Source organism: Gymnodraco acuticeps, unplaced genomic scaffold (assembly GCF_902827175.1).
Source record: "Gymnodraco acuticeps unplaced genomic scaffold, fGymAcu1.1, whole genome shotgun sequence".
Lineage (NCBI taxonomy): Eukaryota > Metazoa > Chordata > Actinopteri > Perciformes > Bathydraconidae > Gymnodraco > Gymnodraco acuticeps.
This window is the reverse complement of record NW_022991063.1, coordinates 146,282-162,500: the sequence shown is the minus strand read 5'-3', so window position 1 is coordinate 162,500 and position 16,219 is coordinate 146,282. Positions and strand designations below refer to the sequence as shown.

The 16,219-nt window shown below is 39.4% G+C and overlaps 1 protein-coding gene across 1 annotated transcript in view; it reads right to left on the bottom strand.

Moving 5' to 3' along the window:
* Positions 1-16,219, bottom strand: part of adam19a (ADAM metallopeptidase domain 19a) — a gene marked incomplete at its 5' end in the record, with an annotated part of 147,455 nt that overhangs the window by 16,908 nt on the left and 114,328 nt on the right. Inside the window, 4 exon segments of the mRNA XM_034236632.1 lie at positions 347-455; positions 5,570-5,647; positions 12,685-12,889; positions 15,247-15,355. Of these exon segments, the coding sequence (XP_034092523.1) occupies positions 347-455; positions 5,570-5,647; positions 12,685-12,889; positions 15,247-15,355 (501 nt within the window).

The window sequence follows — 16,219 nt, the reverse complement described above, 5'->3', positions numbered from 1 at the left end:
CAAGTCAATTGAAAGGCCATTTTCCTTCTCGTTTTCCCGATAAACCCTGATGTCTTTCAAACTCCACATCCCCAGTGTGTAGAACAGAATTTCTGATAGTAATAGTAATCTGCATCGTCTGCCTGTCCTGTCATTAATTCAGTAGTCTGGACTTGCTGGGGGAACAACAGTTTGGGAACAGAGCTCTGGGTCCCGCACACCCCCAACAGAGGAGGATTAAACATGATGCTGTTGTTCTGCTGTGTCAGGGAAGAGGCCATGTTTTAGAAAATAATCTCATAACAGTATCGTGGAGGGAAAACCTGTATTATGATACACAATTACCCGTGTGTGTGTCAGCACTTACTGTCATACTGAACAGGTCCACTGTCCACGCTGCCGCCCAGTCCTGGCTTCTCACAGAAGGGGGGGGCCCACCCGCGATTACAGTGGCAGTTCCCATTACTGTTACACACCTATGCATACACACACAAATGCAACAGTTCATGTGATTTGCTGTTCGGTCTCAGTATAATCTTGTATGTATAATCAAATTAGAAGCACTCATTTATTGGTTGCTACAGGTTACTGCATGTGTTCTAATGGGATTTCCCTTCATACACCTTTACATATTCCCCTAAAATGGAGCAGAACACTGACATAACAGGCAATGATATCCCACAGCTGTGTGCTTCCATCATCTATGTACAGTTTACATTTGTATGTATTTTTGGTTTCTGACTGCTTAAATGGGTAATACTGTTCAACTGCCCTGAGACCCAAACCAACAGCGACCCTAAAGGCACCAGGTTCATTGAGTTCATTTGGATTCATTTGTTTAGTATCATACTCCACTAAAGCATATATGAACTGAAGTGGACCCTCTTAAATAAAAGTGCGTCCTACACATATATACCGTATATATATATATATATATATATCTGTTATATATATCTGTATCAACATTTGTTTTTGTGTTGATTCTAATCAATGAAAGACACATAATGGCACTGCTGTGTGGACTACATGCATTGAGTACTTAAAGGCAACGTGAAATACACACAAAGAATATACACATATTGCAAAGTGTAAAATAAAATAGGTTAATAGGGCTCCAATTAACCCTTGGTGGGTGTTACATGCAACACAACTTTTCATAAAAACACGGCTAGTGTGTGTGTGCAATAGGCCAAAAGAGTAATTGTATAATTTCAGTACTGTTAAGCGTAATATTATATATAAAATACCTTTTGGTGGATGATATAACAATATAGCTAACTTGTTGAAGCATAAGGTTCAACCTTTTTCCACATCTATAAAGAAATGAATGAACAAATAAATACATACATAAATCAGTAAATAAATAAAGCTAGTAATTTCACCACACCAGATTTTGGAGTAATGACCAGTAAGCTGCCACCTTTGTGTCAAAACGTTGCATAAGTCGAAATAAAAACCTCCCTTTACTTCCCCATATTCAAACCACCTTGAAGGGATTGTAATGAACTTGTCTCAAACTTGTGAAAATAAACTTTTTATGTAGAGGCTAGCATTTAAAACTTGATTATTATCTTCAATCATCTTGTCTTATTCCCCACCGCCAAGAAAACACTGCCATGCTCCGACTTCATCAATATGTAATTATCCTATCAGTGATTAACATGCCCATTTAACCCATTAGCACTAGGTCGACATGGAGGGGGCACAGTTGTTCACTATTTCTGGTACCTCTTTAACTTTAGGAGGCCGGCCCTGACCAATTTGCTGCCCAAGGCAAGATTTTAGCTAGCGCCCCCCCCCCCCAAAATGCAGACACTCACTATGACTCGCGCATGCATGCACGTGCACGATTGTGGCATGACCACCAAAACAGAAAGATATGGACACAAGATGTGTGCAAATGTATTTAGTATCCTATCCATTTGAACATGATTTAAGTGGGGGGGGGGGGGGGGGACCTAACATCCTCTAGGGGGGGGCATGCTCCCCCGAGAAGATTTTCTTTTTTTAAATATTGAAGTTAAAAGCATCAATCTGGTGCACTTTGAGAGCAACATTAGGAGATCTATGGATACCTCTCTCAACACCCAGATGAAACAGAACTGTAAGCAGATTTTCTTTTTATTTATGGATACTTTACAAATCACTCCCCTTTCAAACTGTTTTTTTTACTGTCATATAGTATTTTATACTATGAGAGAATAGATGAAAAATCTATTCTCTTATTTGTTTATAACTATAATGATCATATAAAGGTGTGCCTTTACCTCACTGAGCTGAGGTTATCAGAGCCTCTCAGTCTTTCAGAAGAGAGCTCTCTAAAGCTCTCCCCCCGCGGGCCGCTTACACAGTAAATTCCAATGTTAATAAAAGCTGTATACGTTGTTTGGGAGTTTGATTAATTTTAAATTAACACAAATACAAAAATTAAAACCTATAATTGCACACTAAAACCATTATTTAAAAAAAAAAACTATTTCACATAAACCTCTGGTTGTTACTGGAGCTGGGGCAATTCCACTTGATTTTGGGGGGGGGGGGGGGGGGGGGGGGTGCGCCATAGTTTATGGACGCTGTACGCAATATAGGCGTAGTTCTGTTAGTATAAGATAATAAGATGTACTTTGTTGATCCAAAATCGTGAAATTGTGTTGTTATGAAATAAAAAGAATATATATTTTTGATTGATGCGCCCTTAGCATTCGCCTATACTGCCTATGCCAAGGGCCGGCCCTGCCTGGCGGGTGTTTCTTTGTGAATATAAGCTTTTTCAGTTTTTGAAAAGCAGTTTTGTCAGTAATATTCATACATGAAAGGTAAACCTTTATGAAATAAAATGCCATGACCTTGATTTATACACATCATTGATAAATAACTTAATCTGTCGGAGTAAGAATATGTTTTGTCTTTCTTTATTGAGAATTTGTTAAATAGATGCTAACCAGTTGAACTTTCAGAGGTGAGCAATACTCTACTTCCCTGCTCATTTTCCACCTTTATTTGTATGGATATCCAGTGCACTCCCAAAGCCCGAGGATCATGATTAATCATATGATAATGCTAAATTACAAAACGCAGGAGCACGGGACCCTAAACTGGGGGAAGGCAAAATGGTCTATTTAGAATAATCCTGACTCAAAGCCACTTCCATTATCCATCTGATGTTACACTGACAGGAGAGAACAACAAAGGGTCAAACAGCATACAACAACATAGTGAAGAAAGAGAGCAAGAGGATTAAAGGAGGACAGGATATAGGCCTATATTGTGTTTTTCTTTTCTATCCTAAAAGTCTAAATCATAATCAAATAAACTGCCTGGTTAGCCTGTTGCTTAGAAAGTAAAAAACACATGTTTTTAGCCAAGGTTTGATAGAAAACTGTATCTGCAAGCTGGGAAAAAAAGACGGTGCTAGAAGCCACGGCTACTTTAGCTACAGCTAAAAACGCTAGCCAACAGGGGAACGCTAACGCTAATGGACAATGGCCATGTAATATTAGGAAAAGCACAGGTGTATTAGATAGCTGTATTCCAGCCTGTGTTGTAGTGCATGTAGACTCACTGCTACAGCTTACTGGGACACTTGGAAATTAGATATGAAGTATATAAGTTATACGATGAAAAAGGCTGATAGCTCTCCAAATGTCATAACTGATAGCTAGTAAGCTAGGTGGCATGGTTGCTAACCGAATGAAACAATGATAAGAAGCACAATTTGTATCTATACTGCTGTCTCATAACTGTCTGCAAATCACGTATCTGTGGTGAAGCAATTTATAATCCACTAGATCGAGTTTATAACCTGACAGTCTCTGACCCTGGAGCAGTGTAACTAAATGGTACATTGACAGTACTTATAGCACTTTATCCAGTCTTTACGACCCCTCAACGCGCTTTACATTTACAAGTCATCATTCATCCATTCACACAGAGCAATGTGTCACTTGCTCAGGGAAGCTAACTTTCAAACAAGACATTCATATACCGTTAGCCATGCCATCGGGACCAACTCGGGGTTCAGTATCTTGCCCAAGGATAGATTGACATGTTGACTGTAAGGCCTGGGAGGCTGCGATCGAATCGACATCCTTTTAATGGAAAGATGACGGCACACCACTTTAATATGCTTATACCCCATCATATCTCTAACGGACACCAGCTGTCAGTGAGGAACCACAGCCTGCCAGCTCAGAGGCAGGAGGAGTTCTGATGTAACTCCAGAGTCCTGTTGTCTTTCTCTCAATACTAGATTTAACACATTTTAAAATATCCATGAGGGATCTTAGTGGGACTTTAACGCTTTAGATATGATGATGGCAGAGAGGCTTAACTTTGAATTTGTAACTTGTAATGAATCTGTAATACAGCATACAACTGAAAACCCAAAGTTTCCACATGTATTCAAACTGGAGTAAGGCTTGGAATAACAAGACAGAGGACCTGGGGGGATAACAGTCAATTGTTCAATTCTGAATGAAAAAAAAAACAGGATTTATTTTCCTTTGGCTGTGCAAATATTACACTGCAGACAAAAGCACGTCAGCAGCTCTGGTCTGAAAGCCCTCAGCTATCAGAAACACCGTGGTGCTGGAACAATGGCAACTGCCATATTGCATTACACTGCTGTTTGTGTCCTGAGCCAAGCGGAAACAGAGACAGAAAAATGAAAAGGTAAATCTGAGACCGGCTCAGCGTTTCATTTTGCTTCTAAGATCTATTGTCAAGGGTAACTGATCAACTAGTAATTCAGTACGATGTGTGTGTGTATAGTATAACATTTAATCTATAACACATGATCTGATCAACCTGAACATCTGAATGTCATTTGGTGTCCTTTAGCAGGGATGATTTCATCTTTACTGCTACACACACATGCTTCATATTTAAGGCATCCATCTGTCCATCCATTGTACTTTTTTCCGTCTCTTTCTATACTTTGTTGTAACAATGTACTGTATATTCCAATTTGTGGACGAATAAAGGAATCCTCATTCTGATAAATCTATCCATGTTTTATACCTGCCTATCCTTTGAAAACTCATGAAATGCACACATAGGCTTTAGTCTATGTTAGATGGGGTTCCTTGAACAGCCAATTCAAAGTATCCACACCATGTAATTAAACCTCACTGTTCAATAACTACTTTGAAGGTCAAAATCAGAGTTTCCTGATAAATAACACCTATCTGCATCACCATCTTCTCTCTGAATAACAAGTGTTTAAGCCCCAAACACTCCACTCCGGAGCTTGGTTGCTGACTTATAAACTATGTATGATTTCTCGCTATCTGCCTCAGGCTTTGTTGTACTGCTCCGATGAATAGTTCATCACTTCAGCTGCTGTTGTATTCCAGCCATCTATTTTCCTGCCGTTTACGACAGCCTCTCAGTGACAGCGCTGCAAAACTCTACCTTCGCCCAAGGACACAGTGTGACAATAAGATTAGGGAGCTAGGCCTGGCAGCCAAGTGAGTTGAGTCTGTTGCACGGCTCCATATGCTTGAGTGTTTGTGTGTGTGTGTGCGTGTGTGTGTGTGTGTGTGTGTGTGTGTGTGTGTGTGTGTGTGTGTGTGTGTGTGTGTGTGCCTACCCCTTTTCCGTGACAGCGTGTGATGCAAGTCTCCAGCTCGGTAAAAGAGGCATTTTGGCATCGGCGGTCTCTGCACACCTGTGGAAACACAAGCAGAGAGATCACATGCTGTGTTAGAGATTACAATGCACACTCGGACACACACTCACACACTGTGATCTGCCTTCTACCTGGCTTTGGAACAACCTGACTGCCTGAAGAGATTGGCCAAGTAGCAACAGTATCCTGTTTTGAAATCGCTTCCAAAATCACTTCTTGTATAGATCGTCTTGTGCAGCTTGAAATGATGTTTATTGATCTGCCTTTGCCAAACACATTTGGTCTCTACTTACAACACTCATTTCAATAAACCATTTGCATCAATGCTGGAGTGGTGTTTTGTTTCAGAAGGAGCTAGTTGCCTTGCTTTTCAGATGTTAAGAGGGACTTGTTATGGGTACAATCAGAGTTTAGTGGTGTGAGGGGTGACACTGATCTGAGGTCAGAGACTCTGTCAGGATGGCAAGGGGATGAGGCTATTTGTTTTTGCATGTCAGCATTGTGAAGAGAAAGCGTCATAGAGGAATCAAAACATCGATAATAGAGGGTGCTGAAAATACACCATCTCTGATAAAACACCTTGTGCTGCAAGGAAATAAGTTTTACATGTATGACAATGACATAAACACATTCACTCCTGTGAAGTCAAATACATCACTTTTTTGTTGTTGTAGTCATTAACAAGACAATATGCACCCTTCGCCTAATTAAATGCACATTTAGAAATCTAAAATAGTATTTACAAGAGCTAAATTGTAGGTTAGCAAATTCACAGAAATAATTCATGCTTTTTTTCTGATGTTTTATTCATTTCCTGCTCAACACAAACCTTTTCCTCCAGAGGGACTTTTATAAGGTATATCTACTTTCTGGAAATATTGGAGGGTTGATTGACTGCACATTATTTTATATTTTAAATATTTGCAGTCCCAATAAATGAAGTTTTTTACATTTGTTTGTTATGTTTGATGCAATGTTTTAAATGTGGCAAATTTGTATCTACAACCTGTATCACTTGTTTGGTGGATTTTGTTTACCTGTCAATCTTCTTATCTCAATCTCAGAAAGAAGAAAAACATATGCACATTTTCCTTTTTTTACAAGGTTTGGGTTCTAGCTTTTCTTGCAAACTGCAGGTCATTATGCAGCACTTTTCACTGAGATGCAGCATTAGCACTAATAACAGTATTTGCATTAGTAGTGTATCTGCTAGTGTAACCTGTTGTTGCCTCACCATTGTTTGCTCAGGGATTCATTTAGTGTAGGTGAATGTGTGACATTGTGATTGGAAACAGCAGCTTAGTGCTATGTATGCATTTACTGCTGAGAAATGGACCGTTCCATAGGATGACTCAAAACTCATCATGGCAGACATTATTCTCTGCTGCCTATTTATAATATATTACTCATGCAGCACCATTCAGTCCTCTCAGCGCCCGCACAATAGCTGAAATGGAATTCAAGTGGCTGGAATGTAATGCGGAGGGAAAGCAATATAGTCAGAGAAATCAAATGTATTGGTGGATGGAGGGGACTGCAGAAACCCCTCGCTCTGGTGTGTGTTTGTGTATGCATCCCATGCATAATTCAGCCCTCATTTTGTATGACTTTTTTGTGTTTCTGTATGTGAGTTAACTTGGAATTTATTATTCCATCTCCATCTGACTTTGCAAACCAAATCAGTGCCAGAAACAAACACCTGAAAGAACAGACCTGCTGGGTCACATTCATTTTGGTATGAATTGGGCTTATATAAAACACAAATTATTTAACTATGCTTACGGAATAATTGACTAATAGAAATTGGAACACAGGTAACAGAAAAAAAGAGAGATTGTGTGGGAGAGAAACTCCCTCTGGAGGGGACACAGGAATTGTAGCCGTTGCAGACCATATAGGAGAGAGAATCCCAAAAAGCATAATAGGGCCACTTTAACACACCTCTCCATTCATCAGCCCCAGAGCCATATTAACATAAATCTCAGTCACGGTTTGTCATTTCAACCGGCAAAGGGCAGGCCTGAAGGGTTTTTTTACAGCCCTTTGATAATAACACAAAGCGGTAAATGACAAAAGATTTGATTATAGTCTTAGTATGCTAACCTGGAATAATTGCCACAGTGACAGTGAACATCATGCAGGTACATACACTTTCATGCAAGTAAACCACTATATCAAGTCACTATATCCAGTCACTATATCAAGCCACTATATCCAGTCACTATATCAAGTCACTATATCCAGTCACTTTATCAAGTCACTATATCCAGTCACTATATCTAGCCACTATATTTAGTCACTACAGTATATCCAGTCACTATATCCAGTCACTATATTTAGTCACTACAGTATATCCAGTCACTATATCGAGTCACTATATCAAGTCACTATATCAAGTCACTATATCCAGTCACTATATCAAGTCACTTTATCAAGTCAATATATCCAGTCATTATATCCAGTCACTTTATCCAGTTACTATATCCAGTCACTACAGTATGTATATCAATCAATCAATCAATCAATGTTTATTTATATAGCCCAATATCACAAATGTTACATTTGTCTCAGTGGTCTTCACAGTGTGTACAGAATATCAGTATGACACCCTCTGTCCTTAGACCCTCACATCGTACAAGGAAAAACTTCCAGAGAAAACCCCACAGTTTAAAGGGGAACATGGGAGAAACCTCAGGGAGAGCAACAGAGGAGGGATCCCTCTCCCAGGACGGACAGACGTGCAAAAAATGCCGTATCCAGTCACTATATCCAGTCACTACAGTATATCCAGTCACTATATCCAGTCACTATATCTAGTCACTACAGTATATCCAGTCACTATATCTAGCCACTACAGTATATCCAGTCAGTATATCTAGTCACTACAGTATATCCAGTCACTATATCCAGTCACTAGATCTAGCCACTACAGTATATCCAGTCAGTATATCTAGTCACTACAGTATATCCAGTCACTATATCTAGCCACTACAGTATATCCAGTCAGTATATCTAGTCACTACAGTATATCCAGTCACTATATCTAGCCACTACAGTATATCCAGTCAGTATATCTAGTCACTACAGCATATCCAGTCACTATATCTAGTCATTACAGTATATCCAGTCACTATATTTAGTCATTACAGTATATCCAGTCACTATATCTAGTCATTACAGTATATCCAGTCACTATATTTAGTCAGTATATCAAATCAATATATCCAGTCACTATATCTAGTCACTACAGTATATCCAGTCACTACACTGTAAAATGTTTGGCTGTAAAATTACAGTAAATTACTGGCTACTAGTTGCATGGATTTCACAGTAATGTACTGTAAATATTTCACAGTAATTTACTGTATATATTTTACAGTTAATTAGAATAAAAGTACAACTAAACTGTGACTTTACAGTTGCCATGCCCATGGAATTACTGTGATATAGCAGTACAGAGCTGTGGTATTATGGTACCTTGCTGTACATAAATTACAGTAATTACCTGTATGTTCACACTATTACTGTAGAAGTAATGCAACACAGTAGCCAGTAATTTACTGTAAATATACAAATCTAAATAATACGATAATATATTGTAAATTTGACTGGGATTGTACCATAACTACACAATTCAATCAGCTCAATCAACAAAGAAAAACAAAGAAAATGCCCATTTTAACTTTGTATTACTCCATTGAAGTGCAAAGTACATTTCGCAATGTCTTGGAAATGTTGTTACGGCCCCAACCTCTACTCCGCGGTAGTGGCTCGTGCTGAGACCCGCAACATGAAAGAATACACGCAATAACCGGTACTTGGTAACGAGCATTTATTGATAATCAGCCGTTTGCTCACACAAGCGAAATGGGAAACAAAAAGAGGTCTGGAGGACTGGCCAAAAGGAACAAACAGAAGGAGGGAACCCGAGCCAGCCACACCACGGGCCGTAGGACCCAGAACTCCCCCGCCTAACCAAAAATCAAATATAAACCCTATGAGAAACAAAATAAAGCCGCGAAAACTGGACTACCAGGTCCTCCAGGCTAAACATAAACACATCTGCAAAAATATGGCCTACAGCACAGAATGGCAAAGAGGTATTCTAAGGACAGTGTCTCCAGCGTTAGGATAGGCGAGACATCCTTCTCCTCCAGCTTCTCTTTATATATACACACGGCTGAGTGGAATTTGGAACACCTGGGCCAGCCAGGGGCAGACCAGGTGCACCTGGGCAGAGGCGGAGCCAGGGGCAGACCAGGTGCACCTGGGCAGAGGCGGAGCCAGGGAAACAGAAAACAAGGAGGGGAGCACTTAACACATGTCTACACAGACATCCACTCAAAGTCAACCATTTTTCTGAAGAATGTGCTGACATGGGGGTTTAAATTGCCATGTCTCTTTTTGGCTTTCGAGTCCGTCTCAGGATTAATGCCCAGGATGCACCTGAAAACACTAAGCCAAGACAACAATTTTACATAGATGAATATGTTGCCTCATTTATTTTAAGGCACATGCAGCGGTGCCCCTTTCAATTTAAGTAAAACCTGCACCAAAGAAAGAAATTAGTATTTAAAGCCAAGTAAGAGCAATAAAAGCAAGAAAATCACTTAATTTGTTATGTTATCACAGAGGATGGTCTGAATACAGTATTTTACTATGAAATAATACAGTAACATGTTGTGAAATCCTGGTAATCATTTATCCTGTACATTCACAGTAATTAACTGTGCCTGTATTGATTTCACTGTGAAATTCTAAATTACAGTGTTATATTGTGAACATTACAGGTAAAGACTGTAAAGTGGAAAAACAGTAATTTATTGTAAAATATTACAGCTAAATATTGTGAAATCATGGTAATATTTGACAGTGTACAGTATATCCAGTCATTACAGTATATCCAGTCACTATATCCAGTCACTATATCTAATCACTACAGTATATCGAGTCACTATATATCGAGTCACTATATCAAGTCACTATATCCAGTCACTATATCAGGAACTTTTGTCTGACTGTCTCCTGATCCTTGGGCTATGGTAACCTTTACAAACATGACCACTGTTATAAGCCAGAAAACATGATAAAAGGTCATACAAAATGTGAACCAGTGCAGATAATAGAGCAGAAACACTCTTGCTTTTGTTCTTTCGTTGTAAGACTCATCATAAACTCTTCGAGCCTTAGTTGCTCAGTGCCTCCAGTCTCCTCTCCTCACTCCTCTCTCTTCAGTTGAGGGCCAGTTATCAGGACCTGGCAGGTGTTCAAGCTCTTGGCAAGGGGCCACACACAGTAATTGTTGAGTCAAGTGTTGGTATTGATCAAAAGACCCTGTTAACCCGGTGGTCATTCCATGCTGTGGAACTGGGAATACTCTGCTCACTCACAACAACAGGCTGTGATCTGATTCACTGCTCATGTAAAAGGGTTTCACTATTCAATTAAGCAACTATGGCATATTAATGACTAAATATGAAGATGAAATATAGGTACAAGGTAAATCTGTTTATTGACAGACTCTTATATAAGGTCCCTTAAACCTAGGCTTTGATTGTAAAGCCCCTGTCACACTGTCCCGAAATTGACACCAGATTGAAACACGATAAAGGAAATGTTCAAATTCGGCTCTGATCGTAACAACATCGGGCCATTCGTGAGGGCATCTTAAGCCATCGTATGACCGCCGGTGGAGTTTCTCAGGCATCAACTTCGTGAGCGGTGGCAACATCTTTGGCATGCCAAAAAATTGCCGAAGGTTCATTTTCGTGTTGAATTCGTGTATCCATTTTGCCCTTCGTAAGGCCAGCGTGAAGGCATCTTGTCAAATCGGTCATCTTTGTCTGAACATTGGTGCCATCGGGCATTTTTCGCCTCACGAAGATAATACGAAGGAAACAAGAAGCTTCCCGATTGTCTTAGGAAGGCAACACGACTGCGTGAAGCCCTCGCAATGCCTCCGTGTAACCATCGTATTATAGTACGATGACATCGAGATTGCATTTATTGCACAACAAAATCATGTAAACATATTATGTAAATAACCCAATTTGTGTTCTGTGAAACTGAAAAGGATATTAGATTGTTTTTGTTACTTTCGTAGCAGTTGTATGTCTTAAATGTAATTTAGGTTAACTTCCTGTTTTATTTAGATAGAATAAAGTGTATGTTTAAATGTTAGCACCCCCCGAAGAGGCACAAGCTCTTACGTTGAGTCTGGATACATTCTCAATCATCAGTAAAGTCTACGACCATATTTTCGTGTGTGGTTCGGGTGCCATCGTGTGGCCTTCTGTAGGCATCCTACTTGCTTCGGCTGTTGCTTGGCTGTTGACCAAGTTCGGGGCAATCTTCGTGTGAAATTCACAATTCCATATTCGTGTGTCCATCTGATGTCAATTTCGGGACAGTGTGACAGGGGCTTAACGGATTACGTGTGACGGGATTACAGGATACATTAATTGTATTCCCTTACAGTTACATTTAACAAAGGCATAATCAGAATACTGTAACAATTAAAAGTGGGGATTACAAGAAGGATTATTTACAACATTACAAATACTTTACATTTTTTTTTTTTTTTACATGTTATAGGTAGACGTACTGCTTGATATTCTTTTGGGTTTTATTTAGGGTACTTTCATCTCCTATTTGAAATCTCTTTTTCTAAATGCAGTTGGTGAACAACTCATTTATTAAACAAAAACACTGTTTAATTGATGTATTAAACTAAATCATAATTTGTAAACTATACTATTCTGTAGGTCTATCCTGTAAGAGGACACATTTGTGATACTTAATATCTTGGTTTCTTCTTTTCTCATGTCACATTGTTCTGTTGTCTTACATAATACACTTTAGCAAAAACTTCTTATTGATATTTATTTTCGCTTGGATTCATTTACATTGAATTTGATATTGAGGTAATCCAAAACTAACGGAAAGGAATCAGGTTACATAACTTTTATATTTTGTTGCTTGGATTAGGTAACTGATTACATTTTTCTACAGGTAACTTGTAATTGGATGGATTACATTGTTAAAGCCCCCCCCCCAGCCTTGCCCTGTGGACCCACCTTGCCCTCCCCACACTTGGTGCCGGTCATCACGAGGCCGGGGTCCGGCAGGTCCCCCTGGCCGTCCTGGGTGCTGTAGACATAGGTGCCGCGGCACTTCACCTCGATGCCGTCCGTCTTGATGGTGGTGTCTATGGAGACGGCGTTGGTGCCTTTGGGCTTCTTGGCAGCACTGTGGCACTGGATCTTACCGCACTTCGCATCGCTGGGCAGAGGAACATAACACAGAAACACTCAGCCTTTAAATTATAGAGCAGGTCATCAGAGCTCAATGTTCACTTACTGTCACACAGAGAGCAGCTCCAGCAGCATGGAAGATATCTATATTTCACCTTTATTTCATGTAAATATTGCTATATCTTAATGCTTTAATGTTCTTCGTATGTGTACCTACTTGGCAATAAACCTGTTTCTGATTCTGAGCATTTGTGAGGCTTTTTTAAAGATTTACATTTTTACTGGGAATGAATGTGCTCTGATCTGAGAGCCCCAGACAGGATATGGAAGAGACAAATAAATGGTTGGTTTTGGTCATTTTATTGTGATTTGTTGACAATTAGAAATGTTTGGAATATATTTTGGGTGTTAGTTCAATCTTACGTGCATATATAACATCATTTGTTAGTGGTTGTCAGCCAATATTGCTACATTACCCACAGGAATTAGCTGTGGATAGCAACCAATGAGATCAGTCAGAGTATTCAAATGAGCTAACAATTTTCACTCAAAATGAAACTAGATAAACTTGCTTGGATGTCTGTAAATGATGGAATGTATTTCTGATTCTAGTATTGATTCTTTGTCTTAATCAATACTAGAATGAACATTGTTTTGCAGATGATAGAATATTAAATGTCCCAGGCTGCACTCCAGCACTGTTTCGTATCCAGTCTGCCTGCGATGCTTTCTAATTATAACTCCATGATCACAGACTCGTTTTTAATAGAGAAAAGACTGGTATTCTCCAACTCTACCACTGACTATCCTGCCATTAAAACTTTAAATGTCACTCACTCTTCGTGAGCCATACAAATACCTGACAGCAGATCGTCATTCAAGATTCATACTCAACATTTGAGCCTAAAAAATGAAAGTTCTTGTATGCAGTATAAAACGTGTCCTCTTCCAACCATAGACATTTTGGGCAGTCAACCTTCATGTTTGTCCTTCAGAATGCAGACATTCTGCTCTGTCATGCTGCCCCATATTCACTTCAGACATTCATCCCTGTGTATCACATGACCAGATTCACATTCATCATTGTTCTCTGTCTCAAAAGATTTGTTGGAACTCCTTACAGTCAACAAGAGAAATCCATATATGAATATGTTATTCAGTTATAAAGATCTACTGTTGGAGCTTCCGAACTACCTCACCTCTCTCATTTTACTCTATTAATTATCTTCCCCTGAGTCTCGCATTCCACCGGGAGATTTTAAAGCTTTATATTAGTTATTTTATGATCATTACTGTTTTTAAGTCTTGTTGATTCTGTTGTGTTGTTTCTGTTTTGCTGTTGTTGTTCTCAAGCCTCTTATAAATGTTAATGAGGCTGATTAACTTGAGATTAAATCCAGTCGTCTATGATTATTTACTTTTTATGATGCAAACAATACAATCAATTATATTAAGCTTGAGAAAAAAAAGGACACGCACGCACGCACGCACGCTCTGTGTAGATTATTCCCGTCTTAATAACAGGGCATTTACATATCTTCCAATCAGCTCTCTGACTCACTGTGGCCAGAAAACACTCTAATGGCTCCTGCGGGACTCCTAATGGATTTGGGCATAGTGGATCATACGAGGAGGGGGCGACTACTTTAAGCCACAGCCTAATTTACATAGCTAAATTGCTAATTTGGCTTCATTAATTACCTCTGGCCCTCTGCCAGGGAAACTACGAGGCCACGACACGCGACAGACAACAGAGGGCCTGACTGTGAGGGTCTGTATGTTAGGAGGAATATTATTATTAAAGTCAACTGTGATAGACACCAGCAGGGCTCATCATTTCATCATTTCAATAAAGCAGCATTTGCACCACTTGTTGGGAGGGAAACAACCTGGAAACACAGAATATGGCCTTATGAAGTTATCAGGGCAACATGTTAGTTGCCTATTGACTCAGCCAATGGACAAAAAGTGACCTGGCAGGGGTGATTGTGTCCACCTGATTCATGTCAGTCTGATATTCAGCTACGGGTATTCAACATCTGAGCTCAAACTGTTAAAACGGAGCGGTGCGGGAGGATGACAATGTTAAAGAGCTCTCGACGAACCTCAGACAGTGAAAATCAGTGTATTGAAATACTTTCTAGTCACATGCTAAATATAGGGCATCATTTATTTCAGAATCAGAAAGCCTTTATTCCTTCCACAGTGGGGAAATATTACATTTGTTAAATCTTCCTTCGATGCACTATTATAAATTACACCGTCTTTTCCACCTATGTCCTTTTTGCAATACTTTGAATACATTCAAAATGGTTAGAATTCTTACTTTAGCAGTTGTTTGTTGTTGCATAGATTGAAAGTGTGTATGGAAACAGCATCTCCTACCTTCTCTGACACTTCATATAGTTGCCATGTTCATCTTTCCCACAGTTCCCAAAAGCGTTCCCTGCTGCATTGACATCTTCGAAGCAGGCATCATGGGCCGGGCGGGCTCCTGGAACACAACATATCCCATCAGGCCTCTGGGCTCTCTTGTACTAACCCAGGTCAACAATGTTAGACAGACAATAATGTTAACCTCCTGCAAACAGATGGACAGATCCTGCTGCTCGTCTACTGCAGATGTGATGGTGAAGATAACAGTCTAAACCCTCCTGCAGCTACAGTCAGAGATAAGAGATCTGTGACAAATCAGTTTCATCCACTACATGTGGAATCATGCTTAGCTCACAGTGGCATTAACAGAGCTAAAACATGGGAACCCCGGTATGAGGACAGGAGTTTTAGACGCTGTGTTCAGTGTCTGCACCAGCTGTTTGCCAAATCTCACTTCTTAAAAACAACAAAGTCTCATTTATGATTTATTATTCTACATGAGACAGCTTTTGAGTTGTGTATAGCAGTTTCTTCCTACAGCACACAGATGTTGTTCAACTAAGGCTAAACACATAGCTGCCAGTTTTCATTTGAATACTACACCTAGCTAAAATAAACGCAGTCCCTCACGGTGACATTAATGTGGATGAGCTAGTCTTCATTAAACTGACTGAATAACAGAAACACATCTCTGTAGAAGCCAATTAACTTCAACAGCACCACAAACTAAAAACGTCCAAATTGACAAGAAACTGTTGTAAGTAAATAATCAAATGATGTACTTTTCACAACTGATTTTATTTCAACTGGATAATTAATGATTGTATAAGTTACCACATTCCTACCAAAGTAATACAATCTATGATAAATAAAAGCTTATTTTGGACTGAAATAATGCAGTACAATGAAATAGGATGATACACATTAATGTCAAAATGTCTTCCTGTTGTGCTCGGTCTGGCTGCTGTTCTAACACTGTCAT